This window comes from Cupressus sempervirens, chromosome 10 (assembly GCF_028749045.1).
Source record: "Cupressus sempervirens isolate cs-2001-9-10 chromosome 10, ASM2874904v1, whole genome shotgun sequence".
NCBI lineage: Eukaryota > Viridiplantae > Streptophyta > Pinopsida > Cupressales > Cupressaceae > Cupressus > Cupressus sempervirens.
The window spans coordinates 770989615-771009710 of NC_143127.1; the positions used below are offsets into that span (position 1 = coordinate 770989615).

Sequence of the window (20096 nt, forward strand, 5' to 3'; positions counted from 1 at the left end):
AAAGTTAGAAAGTTCATCACAGGCTTAAACAATAGGATTGGGGGAGCTGTGGATGTCCTTGCTTCATGAACCATGGAGGAAGCTCTTGAGAGAGCCATCCAACAAGAACACAAAATCAAAATCAAAAGGGATGATTCTATCCAAGATAACAAGAGGAAGACTAGCTAGAGTGTCGATAATTCAAAGTCAGGGCTGCATAAAAAGAGTTTTAAGAACTTCAATCCCAACAAAACAAAATTCAAGGGAAACAACAGTAAGGAGTTTAAGGGTAACTCCAATAATAACGACGTCAACAAAGGAAATGAAAAGAAGGGACCACCTAAGGATTGTTTTACATGTGGTGCAGACCATTACACCAATTAATGCCCCTCCAAGTTTGATACCAACTAACAGCCACGACCCCCACTATCTCCTCAGCAAGTCGTTTATCACCAAAGCATACATGCAACGCTGGACAACCATTAGGTTGAACAACAATTGGGCCCTATAGAAACTCCTGGTAAGATTTATGGAAATCCCATCTCTAGATTAATTGATACAAGAGCTACAAAATGTTTTATCTCGTTAAAATTGTTGAGCAGATTTCTTAAGAGAACTGGATTTATGCCAAAACCTTGAATGGTTGAGTATGCAAATTAGACAAGGGCTAGAGTAGAGCAGTGTATGTTTAAGGCTTGGGTAGACTTTCCAAACTTCTCTATAGAGGTTAATCTGTATGTAGCACCTCTAGGGTCTTACAATATCATCATGGGGATAATTGGCTCAATGAGCACAAAGAAAAGGTGGATTGCCTTGCCAAGGTAGTGGAGTGTCTAGATGATTAGGGAAGTCGCGTAAATATTCAAGGAATAATGCATGAGGTAAAATTTTGTCAAATCTCAGCCATGTAGCTTAAAAGATGTAGAAGAAAAGGTTGTGGAGTTTTCGCAATAAAAATAGAAGACCTAAGGAATTCTATTGAGACTACTTATCAGGAGATCACATTTTCAAGGAAGGGGAAATTAGAGAGAAACTAAATGAATCCTTTGAGGAAAAGTGTCCATACCTTAAGAATTTTTCAGGATGTATTTCTAGAAGAACTTCCTGGCCTACCCCCTTCTAGGGTATTCGATTTCACCATAGACGTGGTGCCGGGAGCAGAGCCATATCAAGAGCACCTTATCGATTGACCAGTATTGAATTATTGTTATTGCAAGTGCAGTTACAAGATTTATTGGATAAGAAACTTATTCAACCAAGTGTCTCACCTTGGGGAGCTCTAGTGTTGTTTTTTAAGAAGGATGGAACTATGAGGTTGTGCATAGATTATAGGATGCTTTACAAGGTTACCATCAATAATAGGACCCACTTCCTAGAATTGACTATCTATTTGACCAAATGAGGGGAGCAACTACATTTTCCAAGATTGACTTAAGATTGGGTTATCACCAACTTCAGATCAAGGAAGAGGACATCCACAAAATTGCCTTCAGAAGCCGTTATGGTCACTATGAGTTCACAGTATTACCCTGCGGGCCAACCAATGCCCTGATAACCTTTATGAATATCATGAATAGCATATTCCAGGACTATTTGGACAAATTTGTGTTAGTTTTTATTGATGATAATCTCATCTACTCCTGAAATGAGGAAGACACCAGAGACATTTAGAGATAGTCTTCCAGAGACAACATAAGCTATATGGGAAACTATTCAAGTGTTCATTTTATTAGAGGGAAATTCAGTAGTTGGGACATTATATCAGCCCAAGGAATGGCAATAGTCCTTGCCAAGATCAAGGCAATCAAAGAATGGTTGGTTCCTAAGAATGTGCCAAAAGTTAGGAGTTTCATGGGCTTAGTAGGTTTTTATAGGAAGTTTTTAGAGTTTTCTCCAGGATCGCATACCCTATCACCTCACTTCAAAGGAAAGGGAAGAAGTTTATCTGGTTTGAAAAATGCCAAGAAGCCTTTGAATATTTGAAGAATAAATTAACTACTGCTATAGTACTCAGAGTACTTGACGCCGAGGGCCAATTTGTGGTTATAATTGATGCATCGGGAGAAAGATTGGGAGGCATTATCTAATTGGAAAACCATTCAAACTTTGGCCGGACCGCCATGGAGTTAAGTACATATTCACCCAACCTAACCTCAATGCTCGCCAAAGAAGATGGTTAGAGTTTCTAGTGGATTACGACTTCAAGATCAGTTATATCAAAGATAAAGAGAATAAGGTAGTGGATGCCTTGAGTCGGCAAAAGCATATATCAGCCATGGTGGCAATAAATATTGGGCTTAAGGAGCAAGTACTATAGTGTCTACCATGAGATGATCTTTATAACAAGATCTGTCAAGCACTTCAGAGGGACCCTCAAGACCCTAGATATGGAGGGTACTGACTAGAAGAGGATGGGCTCTTGAGATATAAAGGTAGGATGTATATACCCAAGAGTCTAGAAATTCGAAGGATGATCTTAGGAGAAATTCATGCTGCTCCTTATTTAGGACACCTTGGAGTGATTGAGATATTGGCTGCTTGTACTTTTGGAAAGGAATGAAGAAAGAAATGGTAGAATACGTGGTAGGATGCCTCGATGTCAGAGGGTCAACGTGGAGCACCGTTACTTAGTTGGGCTATTGCACCCGATTGAGGTTCAAGAATTAAAATGGTAGTTAAGCACCATGGACTTTATTCAAGGGCTACCCATGACCCGAAACAAAAATAATACCATCCTAGCGGTTGTGGATAGGCTAACTAAGGTGGCTTATTTTATACTAGGAAACCTAACTGATGGAGCGCCATAAATTGTTCACACGTTTGTGAGAGAGATTTTCAAACTCCACGAAGTCCCAAAGAAGATTATATTCGATAGAGATACCAGAATAACTTCTAGATTTCGACAAACCTTATTCTCAACCTTGGGAACAAAATTGAATATCAATTCTGCCTACCATATCGAGACCGACAGTCAGACAAAAGAATAAACCAAGTATTAGATCTCCTAAGGGTATATTATATGGATCATCAGTATCAGTGGGAAATGTATCTTTAACTGGTGGAATTTTCCTACAACAATTCTTACCAGTTTGCTATTAAGATGACACCCTTCGAGGCTCTATATGAGCGTAAGTGCAGAACCCCTATGAGTTGGAACAAAATTGAGGACCAAATCATTGTCGGGCCTGAGATGCTTCTAGAGATAGGTAGTTCAGATCCGTTAGAGGCTGAAGGAGGCAAATGACCGACAAAAGAGTTATGCAGATGCAGAAAGGATCCCTAGAGAGTTCTCAGTAGGAGAGAAGGTTCTTCTGAAAGTTAAACCATAGAAAAACACTATCAAGCTTGGTAGGAACTCCAAATTAGCCCCAAGATATGTGGGACCATTTGAGGTGTTAGAAGTCATAAAACTGGTAGCCTACAAAATTTCTCTACCTCCAGTCCTCGCCATAATGCATAATGTGTTCCATGTGTCCTACCTTAAGAAATATATAACCTATCATGAGCATGTTATTGATTGGAATCTCTTGCAGGGTGAGATCTAGGGGTGGTGGAAATAGAGCCACTCAGAATACTAGATTTGCGTAAGCTTTGATTGTAGAATTGGGATATAACCTAATGCAAGGTCCAATAGGACCAGTATACTATGGAAAATGCCATTTGGGAAGATTATGATGAGATCTTCCAGACGAACCCAAACTATGAACGAACTCTAAATTAAATGTATTGTGGATTTACATATGTTTTAGTTAGAATGTTTTGTTTATCTTGCAAAGCTTATGGAGGACGCTGAAATACAAGGGGAGAGTATGTTACATCCCATTTTTTTGCCTAATTTAAAATAATCTCTTAGCCATTGAGAATTCATGTGAAGTTAGTTAACTGGTAAAGTTGTTGAAATATTTGATCATGTGAAATTGAATTTTGGTTGTTCATTATTATTTCATATGACATGTTAGTTAATTGTTATACTTGAAATTGAAAATTAATATTATGGAAATTGAAATAATTATGTGATATTTTGAAATTTATTTGATATTTTCCAAATCATGGAAATATGTTATTACTCTGGGACCTTCCCTTTTTGCAGGAGCACGATGAAGGGGAGAAGTATTGCCAAAATGAGAGTTAGGAATGGGGGACCGAATCTACTGACATACCATCAAGTATGAAATCTAACTACCTTGACCAGGGATGAAACGACTAGACAAGCAAGAAGCAAGAATGTAAAAAGGACGACCATGAGCTTACTAGTTGAAATTATAACATTAAAATATATATAAAGAAAAGATTACCTTCATAATGTGGATGATCTCAAAATATCTTGCAATTTCTATCATGTCTTAATATAATCATACTGTAGCTATACTCATACTTGTGTGGGTATAAAATATGTATATATATGAATATGTATGCGTAATCTCTAATAAAGTATATATATATATATATATATAGGCTACCATACAAGCATGAATATAGGGGGCGATATCATTATATTAAGGCATGAGTGTGAAACGTTATTGTTGCTATCCTTATTATTTTGGACCTTGGTGATAGCTTTATTATTTTGCCTTGAGCGGCCACCTTTCATATTTCTTCTTCCATCGGGCCTTATAATTGTGAAGTGATTTTTTCAATTTATTTTGAACCGATGGCCTTGCCAAACACCTTGCCACCTCAGATTTTTCTTGTGTAACTGAGCATGCAATCAGTGAGCCTTTTATGTTAACTCACAATTAGAATTCTTCTTCTCCTATTTCCATTTTTCTCTCTCGATACTTCTTGTTGTGTAATCTGTCATTTATTGAGCTACTGCTTTTTAATCCAAGCTGGAATGTATTCATCTACAACATTGAGTGTGCACGAATTATTGGATCATACTAGCATCATCCTTTTCAGCTATTATATCATTTTTCGCATAGGATTGCTGGCCCCATTTTCTACATTGATTGTTTCCAAATTTGTGCTTGACTCGAGCCTTACTATTCTCAGGTCATGTTTATATTTTCGTTTCTTGTATTCTTCGAAATTCAAGCAATAGATTAAAGCAGTTTAGGTCTATCAATGAAAGGAACAATATCATTACTCAATCCAAGAATTGGAATGATTATAGTCCTGAGTATGTCTTTCTTTACTTTGCCTTTCAATGTTGATATAAGAAAATGCTAACTTCGAGTATGCATGAGTATTCTATTTGATCTTTGATCAAGAGGGCCAACTTATACAGGGGTATTGCCAATATACCTCTGAGACAAGTACGACATCCATATGATATTGAATTAATTTGAAAAGAACAATAATAGTTCTGTAATGCCATAGGTTAGTTTGGGCACATTGAGATGGTAGTATCTATATTCAAAAACCAGATTTCACATATGGAATCACCGAGTAATTCATCCATGAGGACCAACATAGTTGAGATGACGAATGAGAGTAGAAATATCCCTGCATGAAAAAGAGAAGACATAAATCAGTAACACTATTCATACTAAAATAAGCAAGTCGGTGTTGTGAGGTTTTCACACCATCGCCCCAAAACTTTTTGAGACCCCCAGTTGGGAATTTTTCGGTTGCCTTAGCAAAATTTAGAGTTGTCTAGAGGTTTTTTTTTAATTGACAATTTTACACCTTGGACACCTTCGGGCCAAGATTTGATTTGGTTTGTTTCCACCCGGTGCGAAACTTGATTTTCCGGAACATGTAATTTTATCCTTAGGCCAAATAGGTTTCAACAACATTTTTCGATGGTTAAAACGATATCTGGCAGGATAAAATTGCAAATTTTGGACTTAGATGGTTTTTGAAAATTTGGTATAATTGTATGAGCTTGAGCATTTGAAAAATCCTTAAATTTTTCGATGAAAAGAAATTTTTGATAGTGAAATTAGATTTAGAGTTCGAATTTCGATTGCTAGGAAAAGGATTTATTTTGTTAAAAAAATTTGAAATTGCATTGCAAGATTGAAATTGAATTATATTGCAAAATCACATTAATTTGGTTGAAATTTTGCCTAGAGGATTTTAGAAATGTTAAAGGAAATTAGTAATTTGGAATTGAAAATTGATTTTGCCTTGATAAATTCGTTTTTAATGATATTTTAATTGCCAAAACATTGTTAAATTAAAATTTTGACATCTCCTAGGCTTACCTTGTTTCTATTTTGCAATTTTTGATCAAAACTAGTAATTAAATGGGCCAATTTCACTATAGGGCTAAGTAATTTTAATGTTGCATTTAAATCTGGGCCATTAATTAAGGGACTAACTTAATTTTGTTTTCCCTCTAGGTAGGTTGGTCCACTTGGAGAGGCAAAAGTTTGGTATAAGAGGGGCTTCCCCCCTCTTATTTCCTCATTCATTCTTTCCACCTCCTCTTGCAAGTTGGAACGATTTTCTTCTAGGGAGCAAATTTCCAGCTGAGGCAATTTTTGGGGCCTGATTTTTCCTTCTTTGGCAGCGATTTTTTCCTCCTTGGTTGGTCAATTTCTGCCCTAGAGAAAATTTGAAGGAGCAGATATGATATTTGCAAGTTAGGCAATTTCTGCCCTAGGTCAAATTTGTGGTGAAGAGGCCTGATTTTTGCGAGATTGAGAACAATTTTGAAGTCTGATTTTTCCTTTCAAAGGCTGTGATTTTTTTTCTTCGGCTTGGTGATTTTATTTGGTGAATTGGCAAGGCAATTTGAGGTCAAAAATTCAGTGGCATGAGCAGATTTTTACAAGCAATTCATTGGCTAGGGCATCACATTTTGAAGGAGGATTGAAATTTTTGCGATCTGATTTGAACTTGAAGAGACCCGGTTATTGGTAAAGGCAGATTTAAGGTAAAACTGCCATTCATTTTTAGAGGTGAAGATTGGTTTTAAAGGTGGATTCTATTCCTTGTTCTTGCTTGGTTAGTTTCCTTTATCTTCTTGCACTTTTCATCCATCACTTCATCATTTCCATTGATAGGTTGAAGTTGGGAGATATAAGTGTAGATTTCATGATAGGACACTTGGAGAGGCAAAAATAAGCTAGACCATCTCTAGGATTGAAGTTTGGAGATTGATAAGTGTAGTCCACCCTAAGGTAACGAAGAGGCAGAAGTAAGTGGTAGTCACATCCTTAGGAAATAAGTTTTGAGATAAGTGTAGAAATAGGACTTGGAGAGGCAGAAATAAGCTAGATTCCATCGATAGAAAGAAGGTAGGAGATTGATAAGTGTAGTCCATATCATTTAGAACGAAGGGGCAGAAATAAGTGTTGAGGATGGTAGATGTTAGTGTAAGCAAAAACTTAAAGGGAACAAATACCAAAAAAGACAAAGAAGATATGATGCCTAAGACCACCTTTTAGAAAGTGAGACGAATAAGTGATACCAATATCGGCACAGTGAACATGGTATAGTTGAAGGATAGATTGAAAGAAGGACAATCCCCCATGGCGGATAAAATATACAAAAGTGAAATTGTACATGCGGTGGCTTTCCCTTCTACCTTGCCTTGTCCAGAATTGGTAATGGAATGTGCATCCCGGTTTGATATTGTCACCAAGTCGTCAAAGCTCACCAAGTTAGATTTCAAACCAGAGTACGACGATCTAATTGTGCTTCTTAGCCGAATCATGGTCGTGGCTCAAGGTATGCAATTTGAGAACTGGATGTACTACTTTATTGATGAAATTGAAAATGGAAAGAGAAAATTTGATTGGGTTAAAATTATAAGTGAAAATCTAGAGTTGCAAATTAAGACAATGCAAAATAAAAAACAATTCTACGTGGGATCCTATCTTTTCTATTTGATTGGAGACTATATGAAAATCTTGGACTTAAGGCCTTAGGAGGGATTGGCAATGGGCTGGGGCAATGTTTGGTGCATGAGTGCTATCCACAGCTTCATTTGCACCACAACAAAGATTATAAGATGTTTTATGACACCTTTGCCATGAAGACGATAAGGATATTACAAGGGACACCTGCTAGAAGGCTTTCATCAGACAGCGGGAGCAATATAGAAGAGATATCGGCTTAACTGCACGAAGTCAAGGATTGGATCCATGCTATAATTTAAGATGGGCGAAATTTCTTGCCTTCCTTTATCTCGACATTCAGGTCATTGTTGGCTATTAGAGACAAATTCAACACATCTGAAAGGGAGTGAAAGGATTTCCTTCCATTCAAGGACTTAGCCATTCCCAGGCTACAAGCATTTATTGGATTACCATAGAGATATTTGGAGAGAACCAAGTTGGTGGATGGAGGAATGAATACGGTGGAGTCTTGGTATGTTGTCTTGACCATCAGATTGAGGATACTTGAGGAGATACAGAATGAGATTGTACAGCGTAGCCCAAGTGTTGACACTTCTATTTCAACCATGATGAGCGATGTTGGGGTTGCACTTGATTTTGAAGATATCAAAGAGGAAAACGTCAATGAGACAGAATTTGGATCGAGATTGGATGAGTTGGGGAAGGTTGCCATCAAGAAGAAACATTTGGGCATCCTTGCCTCCTTCAATGCCTTTGTCAGATATGAGAAAGAATATGAGAGAGAAGACACTGCAAGCAATGAGCAACATGATGAATACAACTGAGCTCAAGATGAAGCACTGTAATATACTCCCCTGATTTGAACTTTGACTTGCAGAAATTTAACTTAAGGAATATTGTCAAACACTTTGTATGCAAACTCATAAAGCTGATTTCCTCAATAAATTGCTTTCCAATGAGTAGATTTACGAACAACTATGAAGTGACATTAAAATGCATAATACACATCATAACATTTTCACAAACACTTGGTACACATTCAATAGTATATGAAAAATCTGGAAACTCTTTCAATCTGCTAATAAAGGGTGATTTTTAAATGTAGATGTGCACTTACAGCTGCCTTGAAGGCTGCAACAACTATTCAGACTTGTATTAAACAATTATTATGCAAAATATCAAAATTTGACAGAAGAAACCTGGAATTAGTGGCCGTAATATTTTGTAGATGTAGTTGGCTAGCCCTCCAAACTTCTAATCAGCCGGAAAAACAAGTAAACTTGATACCAACACTGTTCACGCCGTACTGTAGCAAAATACTGTTCATGCCGACTGTAGCAAAAACTAACTTCAGATCTGCACCTCAAACCCTTGTAAATTTCTTTATGCAAACGCCCCAAATGAAACCCAGTGTGTTTCCTGAAGTGAAAACACCCTTGATCCTCCTGACTGTGTCTTCCAACAGCGAAGAGAATGCTAGCAAAGAGGGATTCCGTCCTCCAAGCCCGATAATCAAATATCCAGCAACATAACATTAATCTTCATCCAAGCATACAAAAAAAAAGCTCTTCCATTTCTTTTATAGTGTTCTCACAAGAGCTCAATCCTTCGTTTTCTCAATGTGGGATAAAACATAACTCCCTTTATGTACCTTATGTCTGCAATGTGTTATAAAAATAAAGGGAACTCTTTTAATTTAAATATTTCCCACAAACTATAGTCTATGCATTAATAAAGTTAAATATTTAAATTTAACTTTATAAAATGGCTTTATCAATGCACAACAAATCTTATCAATGATAAATAAATCTTCTTGTCGATTTTAAACAATTACCATCGACATACCACTGTGACTGAATCTCCGGCCATGTCCAAGATGACTTACTATAAATAGTAAGTATGCCCAAAGTTGCCTCAGAACCCCTCAGAAAGACCTGCAACTAAAACTGTCTAGGCCAAATGGCCTCTAAGCCCCTTTAATGTCCTAGTTAGCCTACGGGACTGTGGGGAAATAGGCTAACGACAACATCATGCTATAAATGCTAGAAAAGGGACATTACAGTCCGCCCTTCCCAAAATTGCTTGTCCTCAAGCAATTTCAGATTTGGATGCTGCAATATCTGCTCATTTTCCCAAGTAGCATCCTCAACAGGTAGGTTCCTCCACTTCACTAGATACTCCCTGATAGTCCTCCTGCGAAGCACCCTCTCCCTGGAGTCAAGTATGGCCTCGGGAACCAAGATAAGCTTCCCCTCATCATCAAGAGGTGGCAATACTACTGAAGGCACCACATTGTGACCCAATGCCTTCTTAAGGCGTGACACGTGGAACACATTATGCACTTTACTGTCTGCAGGCAACTCCAACTCATAAGCTACTTCGCCCACTCTCCTGATTACTTTGAACGGTCCATAGTAGCGTGGTTTCAATTTCTCTGCTCCACTCTTCTTGAGAGAGGACTGTCTATACGGCTGTAACATGAGGTACACCATATCTCCCACCTCAAAAGACCTCTCAACCCTGTGCTGATCAGCATATTGCTTCTGCTGATTTTGTGCCTTTTGCAAATTTTCCTTCAAGGATCGCATAATGTCCTGACACTCCTGCAAAGTATCCTTGGCCTTAGGCACCCTGCTGTCGCCAAATAACAAATCCAAAAAATTAGGAGCATCATACCCGTACAGTGCCATAAAAGGGGACATTTGAATAGACTTATGGAAAGAGGTATTATAGCAGTACTCCCCTAGATGTAGCCACTTCACCCAAGCCTTCTGCTCTCTTGCAATGTAGTTTCGAAGGTACCCCTCAACCCATTTGTTCACTATCTTTGTTTGCCCATCAGTTTGGGGGTGGTAGCTGGTACTCAGAGTGAGCTCTGTTCCACATAACCTGAACAACTCCTGCCAAAAGTGGCTCATAAATCTGCTGTCTCTGTCACTGACTATGCTCCGTGGTATCCCATGTAGTCTGAATACCTCTCGAAAAAATAGTTCTGCTGTTTGTGCTGCTGAATATGTAGACGAAATTGCAAAGAAATGTGCAAATTTCGTCAATCTGTCTACCACAACAAAGATACAATCCCGACCCTGTGCCTTGGGGAGGCCTGTGATAAAATCCATGGAAATGCTATCCCACTTCTTCTCTGGTATGGGTAGGGGCTGTAGTAAACCACCCAGAAAAGAATGTTCCTGTTTGTTCTGCTGACACATAGGGCATTCCCTAACAAACTGAAGCACCTCTGATTTGAGTCCTTTCCAAGTGAAGCGCTCTCTCACCTGCCGATATGTCTTAAAGAATCCGGGATGTCCTGCCATTGGTGAATCATGAAATGCCCTCAAAATCTTCTGCTTCATAGCAGACCCGGGTACTAAATAAATCCTTTCCTTGTAGATGATCAAATCATTTACGACAGTGTATCGACTATCTTGAATAGCTCCCTCAATAATGCTAGATGCCCAACTATTCTTAGCATATTCTGCCAAGATCATCTCTCTCCAATCATCCATGACTATCCCAACAACAAGCAAATGAGGCCTTCTAGATAAAGCATCTGCAACAATATTTTTCTTCCCTTTGACATAGGCTATGTTAAAATCATAGGCCTGTAATTTACTCACCCATTTCTGTTGCCTGTCATTAAGGTCCTTCTGTCCAAGGAAATGTGTCAAGCTATTATGATCTGTTTTTATTGTGAATTGGCTTCGCACTAAGTACTGCCTGAACTTAGCAAGCGCGTGCATGATTGCTAGCATCTCTTTGTCGTAGATGCTGTAGGTTCTCTCCACACCTCGTAATTTTCTACTCTCATATGCGATGGGATGTTTGTCTTGCATGAGAACAGCTCCTATGCCCTCTCCCGAGGCATCACACTGCAACTCAAAGGGCTTGGTGAAATCTGGAATGGCTAAAACAGGACATGTACTCATCAGCTCCTTAAACCTGTCAAAACAATCCTGAGCCCTCTTTGACCACTTGAAACTATCTTTCCGTGTCAAATCTGTAAGTGGTGTTGCTATCTGTGAAAATCCCTTCACAAATCTGCGGTAGAACCCACAAAGCCCGAGAAATCCCTTGAGTTGTGCAGTGTTCCTCGGTGGTGGCCAATCCAGAATGGCCCTGATCTTGTCTGGGTCAACCCGAACACTTCCTGCACTAATAATATGCCCTAGATAGAGCAACTCTGTCATCCCAAACTCACATTTACTCATCTTGGCATATAATGACTCCCTCTCTAGAATACTGAGCACTGTATTAATATGCTTCAAATGTTCCTCCCAAGTACGGCTGTATATCAGTATATCATCAAAAAATATCAACAAAAACTTCCTCAACTGATCTCTGAACACTCTATTCATACAGGACTGGAAAGTGGCAGGGGCATTTGTCAACCCAAAGGGCATGACTAAGAACTCAAAATGTCCATAGTGGCATCTAAAAGCTGTCTTCTCCACATCCACCTCTCTAACCCGTATCTGATGGTAGCCGGATCTCAAATCAATCTTGGAGAAGTAGCATGCACCATGCAATTCATCAATAAGCTCATCGATGCGCGGGATAGGGTATCGGTTCTTGATTGTCTTCTTGTTTAGCTCCCTATAATCAATGCACATCCTCATTGTACCATCCTTCTTCTTCACCAATACTACTGAGGAAGCGAAAGGACTTTTGCTTGGCCGTATGTGCCCCATGTCAATCAACTCCTTAATTGCCTTTTCTATTTCATCCTTATATCTCTTCGGATGGCGGTAAGGTGTGATTATAACTGGCTTAGCCCCTTCCTCTAATTCAATAACATGCTCGATTCCCCTATCCGGGGGTCTCCCTGGAGGTATCTCACCAAACACCTTAGTATGTTTGGTTATTATTTTTTGTACATCAGGTGGATACTCTAGTTTATGCTGCTCTGTCATCTCAGGCATTACTCTAAACTCTGCTGCCCACTGCACCTGATCATGTCTAAAGAAACTCTGCATCCGCTTGAGTGACACCACTCGAAGTCTCCCATCTGACAAACCTCTGAGCACTATCTTCCTACCATTTGCCTCAAACCTCATTTCCATTTTCTCAAGGTTAAATGTGAACTCTACCAGAGACTTCATCGAGTTCATCCCAAGCACCATATCCTGATCACCAATGTTGACCACAAAGAAATCTCCTGTCATGTCATAATCTCCCAAACGAAGCTGCAAGTTGGAGATTTTCTTGGTACATTCAATTTTGAAGCCATCGGCAACCATCACCTTAAATCCCCTATGCTCCTCTGTATGTAGCCCTCTGCGTGTCACAAACTTCTCATCAATGAAGTTATGTGTCGCCCCTGTATCAATGAGTGCCACAACTCTCTGTCCATCCAAGGTTCCCCTAACTCTGAAAGTGACGGCCTGCTGTATACTTGACAACTGAGCTATCGTGCTATCACCGCGTGCTTCCTCCTGTGAAGAACTATCATCATCTCCATCTGATTCAGATGACTGCTCTGAATCTCCATCTACTGACTCTTCGGCTGAAAAGTACTCCATCTTCTTAGCTTTTTATTTCATGGACACTTATGTGACAAATCCCAAGGCTCCCTGCAATGAAAACAAAGCTTCTTCTTCCTGAGATCATTAAGTGTCTCATTGTCCAACCTCTTACTTTCCTCCTTAGCTGGCTGAACCTCTTTATGAAAAGGTTTCTTGTCCTTATCTTTCCTTGAAGGGAAACTCTTTGCCTGGAATTTATTTTTTGAAGATGAAGAGGAATCCATGTCACTAGCTTTCTTAATGGCTTCCTGCAAAGTGGGAGGGTTGAGAGCTTTAATCCACCCTCTCAACGGATCAGCTAACCCATCCATAAATAGAACTAGTATCCTCCATTCAGATACATCTGTTACTAACACTGCAAGTTTCTGAAACTCTGAAATGTATGTTTCCAATGAGCCCCACTGTTTAAGCTGAGCTAACTCCTTGAAATGGAGTTCTGGATCCTTCCTATCAAAACGTTCAATCAGCCTCTCTGTAAACTCCACATATGAGGTAATATGTGCATGTCCCATAGTGACCATACCATGATGCCACCACTCGTGTGCTAACCCGTCCAGATGAATTGCTGCGTACTTAATAGCTTCTTCCTCGGGCATAGGGTTCAATTGAAAGTATGTGTCAAGCTTTTGAACCCAAGCTCTTGCTGTAGACTTTCCTGAGCCATCATAATATGGTAACTCAAGTCTCCCTACTTTCTTCCGTAGCTCATAGCTCTGGTTCCTGTCATGTCCACGTGGCATATGTTTCATCCGCACATCCATATACTCCCTAAAGGTAATTGCAGCAGTAAAATCTGGCCCTCCGGCTTCCCAATCTCTCCTCAACTGGTCCTGTATATCAGTAATTTGGGGCTCTGGTACGAGCTGCTCTGGAGCTCTAGGAGGAAATGTAGGAATCATGGGCCTTGAACTCACTGTCCTAGCTCGCTGGGGTGCATGACCGAAATTGTTCCCAACTTGTTCATCTCCATTATGTGTCCCATCCTGATCATTTCCATTTTGATTGTTACCATTCTGATTATTTCCTCACCGATGTTAGCATTCAACCCCATTTGACGAGCCATCATCTGCATCATAAGATCCAATCTCTGATTCTGTTCCTGTGCCCTTTGTTCTGCTACTCGCTGACCCTGTACCAAGGTCTCTAATAACTGTAAGAATCTTTCCTCTCCAGGCTCTGGACCGGCATTCCTGCCTCCACCTAATCTTGTATTCCTGTCATCTCGGTCACCCATATTGCTGTCTTGATCAAAGAATACCTCCGCTGTGTCTGTATGACTGGATTCTATACCCCCCTGTACGGATGAACTAGACTGTTTGCTTTGCAGGTCTGAACTCCTACTTTGTCTTGCTCTGGTATTGCGGAAATTATAAGGCCCTTGTCGCATGCTCAAACATAAATGCTTTGATTTTAGTGTTTTGACATTTCATCAAACACTTTCCCCTCTATCCGCCAGTTCCAAATTTCCTATAAGACCTCCACAGGATGGCAGGACTTATAGCTCTGATACCACTGTAATATCCTCCCCTGATTTGAACTTTGACTTGCAGAAATTTAACTTAAGGAATATTGTCAAACACTTTGTATGCAAACTCATAAAGCTGATTTCCTCAATAAATTGCTTTCCAATGAGTAGATTTACGAACAACTATGAAGTGACATTAAAATGCATAATACACATCATAACATTTTCACAAACACTTGGTACACATTCAATAGTATATGAAAAATTTGGAAACTCTTTCAATCTGCTAATAAAGGGTGATTTTTAAATGTAGATGTGCACTTACAGCTGCCTTAAAGGCTGCAACAACTATTCAGACTTGTATTCAACAATTATTATGCAAAATATCAAAATTTGACAGAAGAAACCTGGAATTAGTGGCCGTAGTATTTTGTAGATGTAGTCGGCCAGCCCTCCAAACTTCTAATCAGTCGGAAAAACAAGTAAACTTGATACCAACACTGTTCACGCCGTACTGTAGCAAAATACTGTTCATGCCGACTGTAGCAAAAACTAACTTCAGATCTACACCTCAAACCCTTGTAAATTTCTTTATGCAAACGCCCCAAATGAAACCCATTGTGTTTCCTTAAGTGAAAACACCCTTGATCCTCCTGACTATGTCTTCCAACAGCGAAGAGAATGCTAGCAAAGAGGGATTCCGTCCTCCAAGCCCGATAATCAAATATCCAGCAACATAACATTAATCTTCATCCAAGCATACAAAAAAAAAGCTCTTCCATTTCTTTTATAGTGTTCTCACAAGAGCTCAATCCTTCGTTTTCTGAATGTGGGATAAAACATAACTCCCTTTATGTACCTTATGTTTGCAATGTGTTATAAAAATAAAGGGAACTCTTTTAATTTAAATATTTCCCACAAACTATAGTCTATGCATTAATAAAATTAAATATTTAAATTTAACTTTATAAAATGGCTTTATCAATGCATAACAAATCTTATCAATGATAAATAAATCTTCTTGTTGATTTTAAACAATTACCATCGACATACCACTGTGACTGAATGTCCGGCCATGTCCAAGATGACTTACTATAAATAGTAAGTATGCCCAAAGTTGCCTCAGAACCCTTTAGAAAGACCTGCAACTGAAACTGTCTAGGCCAAATGGCCTCTAAGGCCCTTTAATGCCCTAGTTAGCCTACGGGACTGTGGGGAAATAGGCTAACGACAACATCATGCTATGAATGCTAGAAAGGGGACATTACAAGCACACGCCTTGCCCTCCCATGAAGAAAGTCAACGATAGGCTAGCCAAGTTCATTGCTTTGGCTAAGAAGATGAAAGAAAAGGGTAGAATTATATTAGACCATTTGATGTAAGCCCAAGTGGCAAATTTTCCTTCTTGGGTAGGATAGGTGTCTGATTCTGATTGGCTACCATTTTGGTGCTTTGTCATTGGTTGCCACTTTTCCTTTTTTTTCATTGGTCCATTGATGAGGTGGCGCCTTCTCATTAGCCGATGGGGTGGCAACCCTAATTAGGGTTTCTGGGATTCAATTTGGTCATTGGTTTTGCCTCTTAATCTCTACCGTTGGTTGTAATTTTGGCCTCTATATAAGGCAATTTACTCTCATTTGTAAAAGGTTGAAGAAAATTGTTTTGTAAGATAATACCAAAATTGCTTCTCTTTATCATTGTTGTGATTTGCATGGTGATTAAGAACACTTGGTATTATTGCATGGTTTCTACTTCCAATAGTTAGAGTTAAATTTCATTGAAGTTGTTAAAGTAGATTTTACTTCAAGAAAGTTGTTAAAAGTAGGAGTAGATGGATAGTTGTAATGTGATATTAGTGGATGTTTGATAGGGATCTATGAACTAGGCCACTAGCATCCTAGTGGCTGGTTAGGAAGCCTTGCGTGGTACCCTAGTCTTTTTCCCTTGAATCATTGCATTTATGGAGGTAGAGCCACTGGTAAGCTTTCATCAGACTCGATCCCCATCCATTTGCTAATCTTTCCATTCATAGGAGTAGAAGTAAAGCAATGAGTAGCGTAGTAGTTGGAATTCATTCGAGAAGAAAGTTAGGAAGGCATAACTCATTTGAGCACGAACCCTCCATCATCATCACCATCAACATCATTTGGCGCTAGTATACATTGCAAAGCTAGATTCATCACCATCATAGCAAAAGTCCAAGTTATCTTCGAATGAATAACGTAAGCCCACCTACGTGATTAACCAACAAATCACATTAATATAACTGAGTTAGTATCCACAGGTGTAAGGAGCATTGGAGTTTTTCTCATGTCTTCATGAGTATTTACTTTTCAAGAGAGGGATTGAGTGTTTGATATTCCATATATGTTATGTAGTGGCACAAAACTGACATCACCAGTCAGCTCATGGTAGTCCATTGTATAAATTCTTGTTGTGAAGTTGAGTGGTGGGTGATCGAGCTTATATATTGGCCATCTAAATCCTTGGCCAATGTTAGTGGCATGATTGCTGCTGTGATCACTAGAGGTCAGAGTGCTAGCAGTTAGAAGATAGGTTGATGGAAGTAGTTCATAGCCTCGTCAATTGACTAGTCGACACTAACACTAGGATGCTTAGTGACAGGACAGTGGTGTCTCAAACCTCATCCCAAGGTAGGGAGGGTTTTTTTCGGTAGAGATTGTGTGGGGATACTTAAGGTCCGTAGTTGGGAGGTTAAGCTCATGGCAATGCTTCTCCTCTCTTCTAGGGGCCAAGGCTTGCTCAACACAGGGACAATACACATTATTTTGAGTATTTATTTCATGTTTCTGCATTTTATTTTATATATATATATATATATATATATAGTCATGTATTTAAATTCTGTTATTTCTTTATATTAGATATTAGGATTTAGTTACATGGATTAATTGTGAGATGGAAATGCAATAGATATGATAGTTTTAATTGTATTATCACGTGAGCCTAGGATTTTTTGGGACTGAAAGAGCGTTTTGCATAAGAGTTTAGGATAGTGGAAGGGCATTCAAATGGGTTACTTTCACTTACCTACACCATTCACACTTGAAGAGCCACTACTACTTAATCACCTGTTTAGTGAATGCTCACCTCATCACTATCATAACTCTCAGTTCTGCTCATTACTTCTATTTTATAGAATAATTACAAACATTAAAGAAAACATAAGGAATTGCGTAGGCATACAGACCACCTCAGTAAAATTTTTTTTTTTTTTGAAGAATTTATAAAAATAAACAATTGATGTTGAATTTAACTCAAATGGTGCAGTTTTGATACTCTTGACTTCTTGCTATTGTTTACTCTCCTCTCCGTCTTCTCAATAAAGTTTTATCCCTAAAAAAATTCTACAGCTTTCATAATTTTTTCCCTTAAAAACAATGGGAGTCTGTAAAATTTTCCTCAAAAATTAAGGGTTTGCTCTTGCCTGCCCTTCACAGGGTTTTTGCAGTTCGGCAGGGCTCTTTGGTTGTTGGAAAGGTTTAACCATGTTTTCCTTAAAAATGTTGTTTTGTATGCTGATCTATGTCTTGGATTTTGTGCTGGCTATCTGTATGGTTTTTTTATTTTTTCCCTTAAAAATTGTGAATTTTTGTAGGATGTTCTGAGGGATCATGTTCATCTGCAAATGTTTGGAGGATTTTCTTTTTTTTCCTTAAAATTGTGGTAGCTGTTCACGTTGTGTGTGTCTAGCTATAGAGAGGGACAACTTTGTTATCCAACTTTAGGTAGGACGTTTTATAATGATTTCTTGTCAGATGTTTTGCAGATTCTAGGAGGGATCCTTAATATTGTTACAATATTTCCATGGTAGAGTCAGTGTCAGGCTCTTGTCTCTTGTTGTGGAGCATTTTGAAGAAGGGGCAGCTTCTCTATTTTTTCTTGATGGATTTCGGCTACTTTGGAGCAGCGGGATATTTTAAGAATTTATGACTACAAGACATGTACACTATTCTGCAGCCTAGTTAGACGATGGCCATTAAGGGAGGGTATTAGAATAGTGTAATGTTTCTTCAACGGTCATCTTAGTCTTTAGTTTACTAGTTAGTTTCTATTTTTGGTCTTAGTTATTGATAGTTCGTCTAGACACTTTGTCTTTCTAAATCTATATAAAGGAGAGAACATCTCCATTTGTAATTACTCATTTATAAATGATGAATTACCATTACAAACCATAGCTTTTGTTTCTTTTCAATGTTTTGTTGTTTGTTTCTGGGTCATAGTGGTTGGCAAGTGTCTGGCCATCTCTTAGACAGATGGGGTATCTATAGATATCCCTATCCGTCTTTGGAATGTTACTGGGTAGGATCCTAAAACATGTCGAGGATGCAAAAGCTAGAAATGTCTAGGGCACAATTTCCCATGAAACTTTGATCTTTTGTTATTAGTTTATGCATGGGTCCCATCATATAAAATGAATATTCGTTGCTGTCCTTCTGCAATTGGATTCTTTTTCTTAGATACAAATGATTGCTAAATGAGTCACAGCATTTCTATTTTGAGAAACTCCTTTGAGATACGTCTCTCTTATTCTAGCAATTATTTGTATACTAAAAATTTGTTTGACCATGGCTGTGCAAGGGGCATGGATGATGCAAGAACAAGGTTTTGCTCCTATAGAAATTTCTGTCATCATTTTATTGACCATTTCATCCTGATTTTAACACTTATCGTGGTTGATGTCCACGAGTCAACTATAAAATTTTCATATATTTAGTTTATGTATATCAAATTCTTTCTAATGCACAATAGCAATAGAAATTAATTTATGTGTGTTCCATTCAAATTACAAATGCAGCTGCATTTATGTATTTTAAAAAACAAGATTAAAAAACACTCTAGAATTCAAAAGGAACTTTTGTAATAACTGGAAATTACAATACATTGTGGACTTTACGTATTTATTTAATCATATCGGCATTGTGTTTTGTTTTTAATTTTTCATGGAAAACAAGAAATCCACCCTTTGTTTATTTCTATCTTGATTTATCTTCTCGTGTAGAATTATAAAAAAATGAATTTGGTACATGCCAGGTTATAAGCAGATTGCAAGAGAAATTTGGCAGTCACAATGAGCAGCCTTACCCTGCAATGTATTCTAGCATATTTGGTGGTGTGACAACAGATCCAGCTTTTATGGTAATTCCCATTGATGATCACATGGTTCATCGAGGACATGCTGTATTTGACACTGCTTTGATGATTGATGGGTAATGATTTTTTTCACAAGTCTACTGTAAGTTTGACTAAAAGGAATCAAAGTTCTTTTTTCATTTCCCTTTTTATCATGATCTTCCATCCAATGCGTGTTGTTTATGTCATGTTATTATATCTTTCCACTTCTCTCTTTTTAAATAG

The 20096-nt window shown here is 38.4% G+C and overlaps 1 protein-coding gene across 2 annotated transcripts in view; it reads left to right on the forward strand.

Annotated features, from left to right (window-relative positions):
- Nucleotides 1-20096, forward strand: part of LOC149536145 (D-amino-acid transaminase, chloroplastic-like) — a 127771-nt gene that overhangs the window by 50803 nt on the left and 56872 nt on the right. For both annotated transcript variants that reach the window (XM_089804463.1, XM_089804464.1), the window contains one exon: nucleotides 19773-19948. In XM_089804463.1, coding sequence (XP_089660589.1) covers nucleotides 19773-19948 — 176 coding nt within the window. The remainder of the gene's footprint in view (nucleotides 1-19772; nucleotides 19949-20096) is intronic.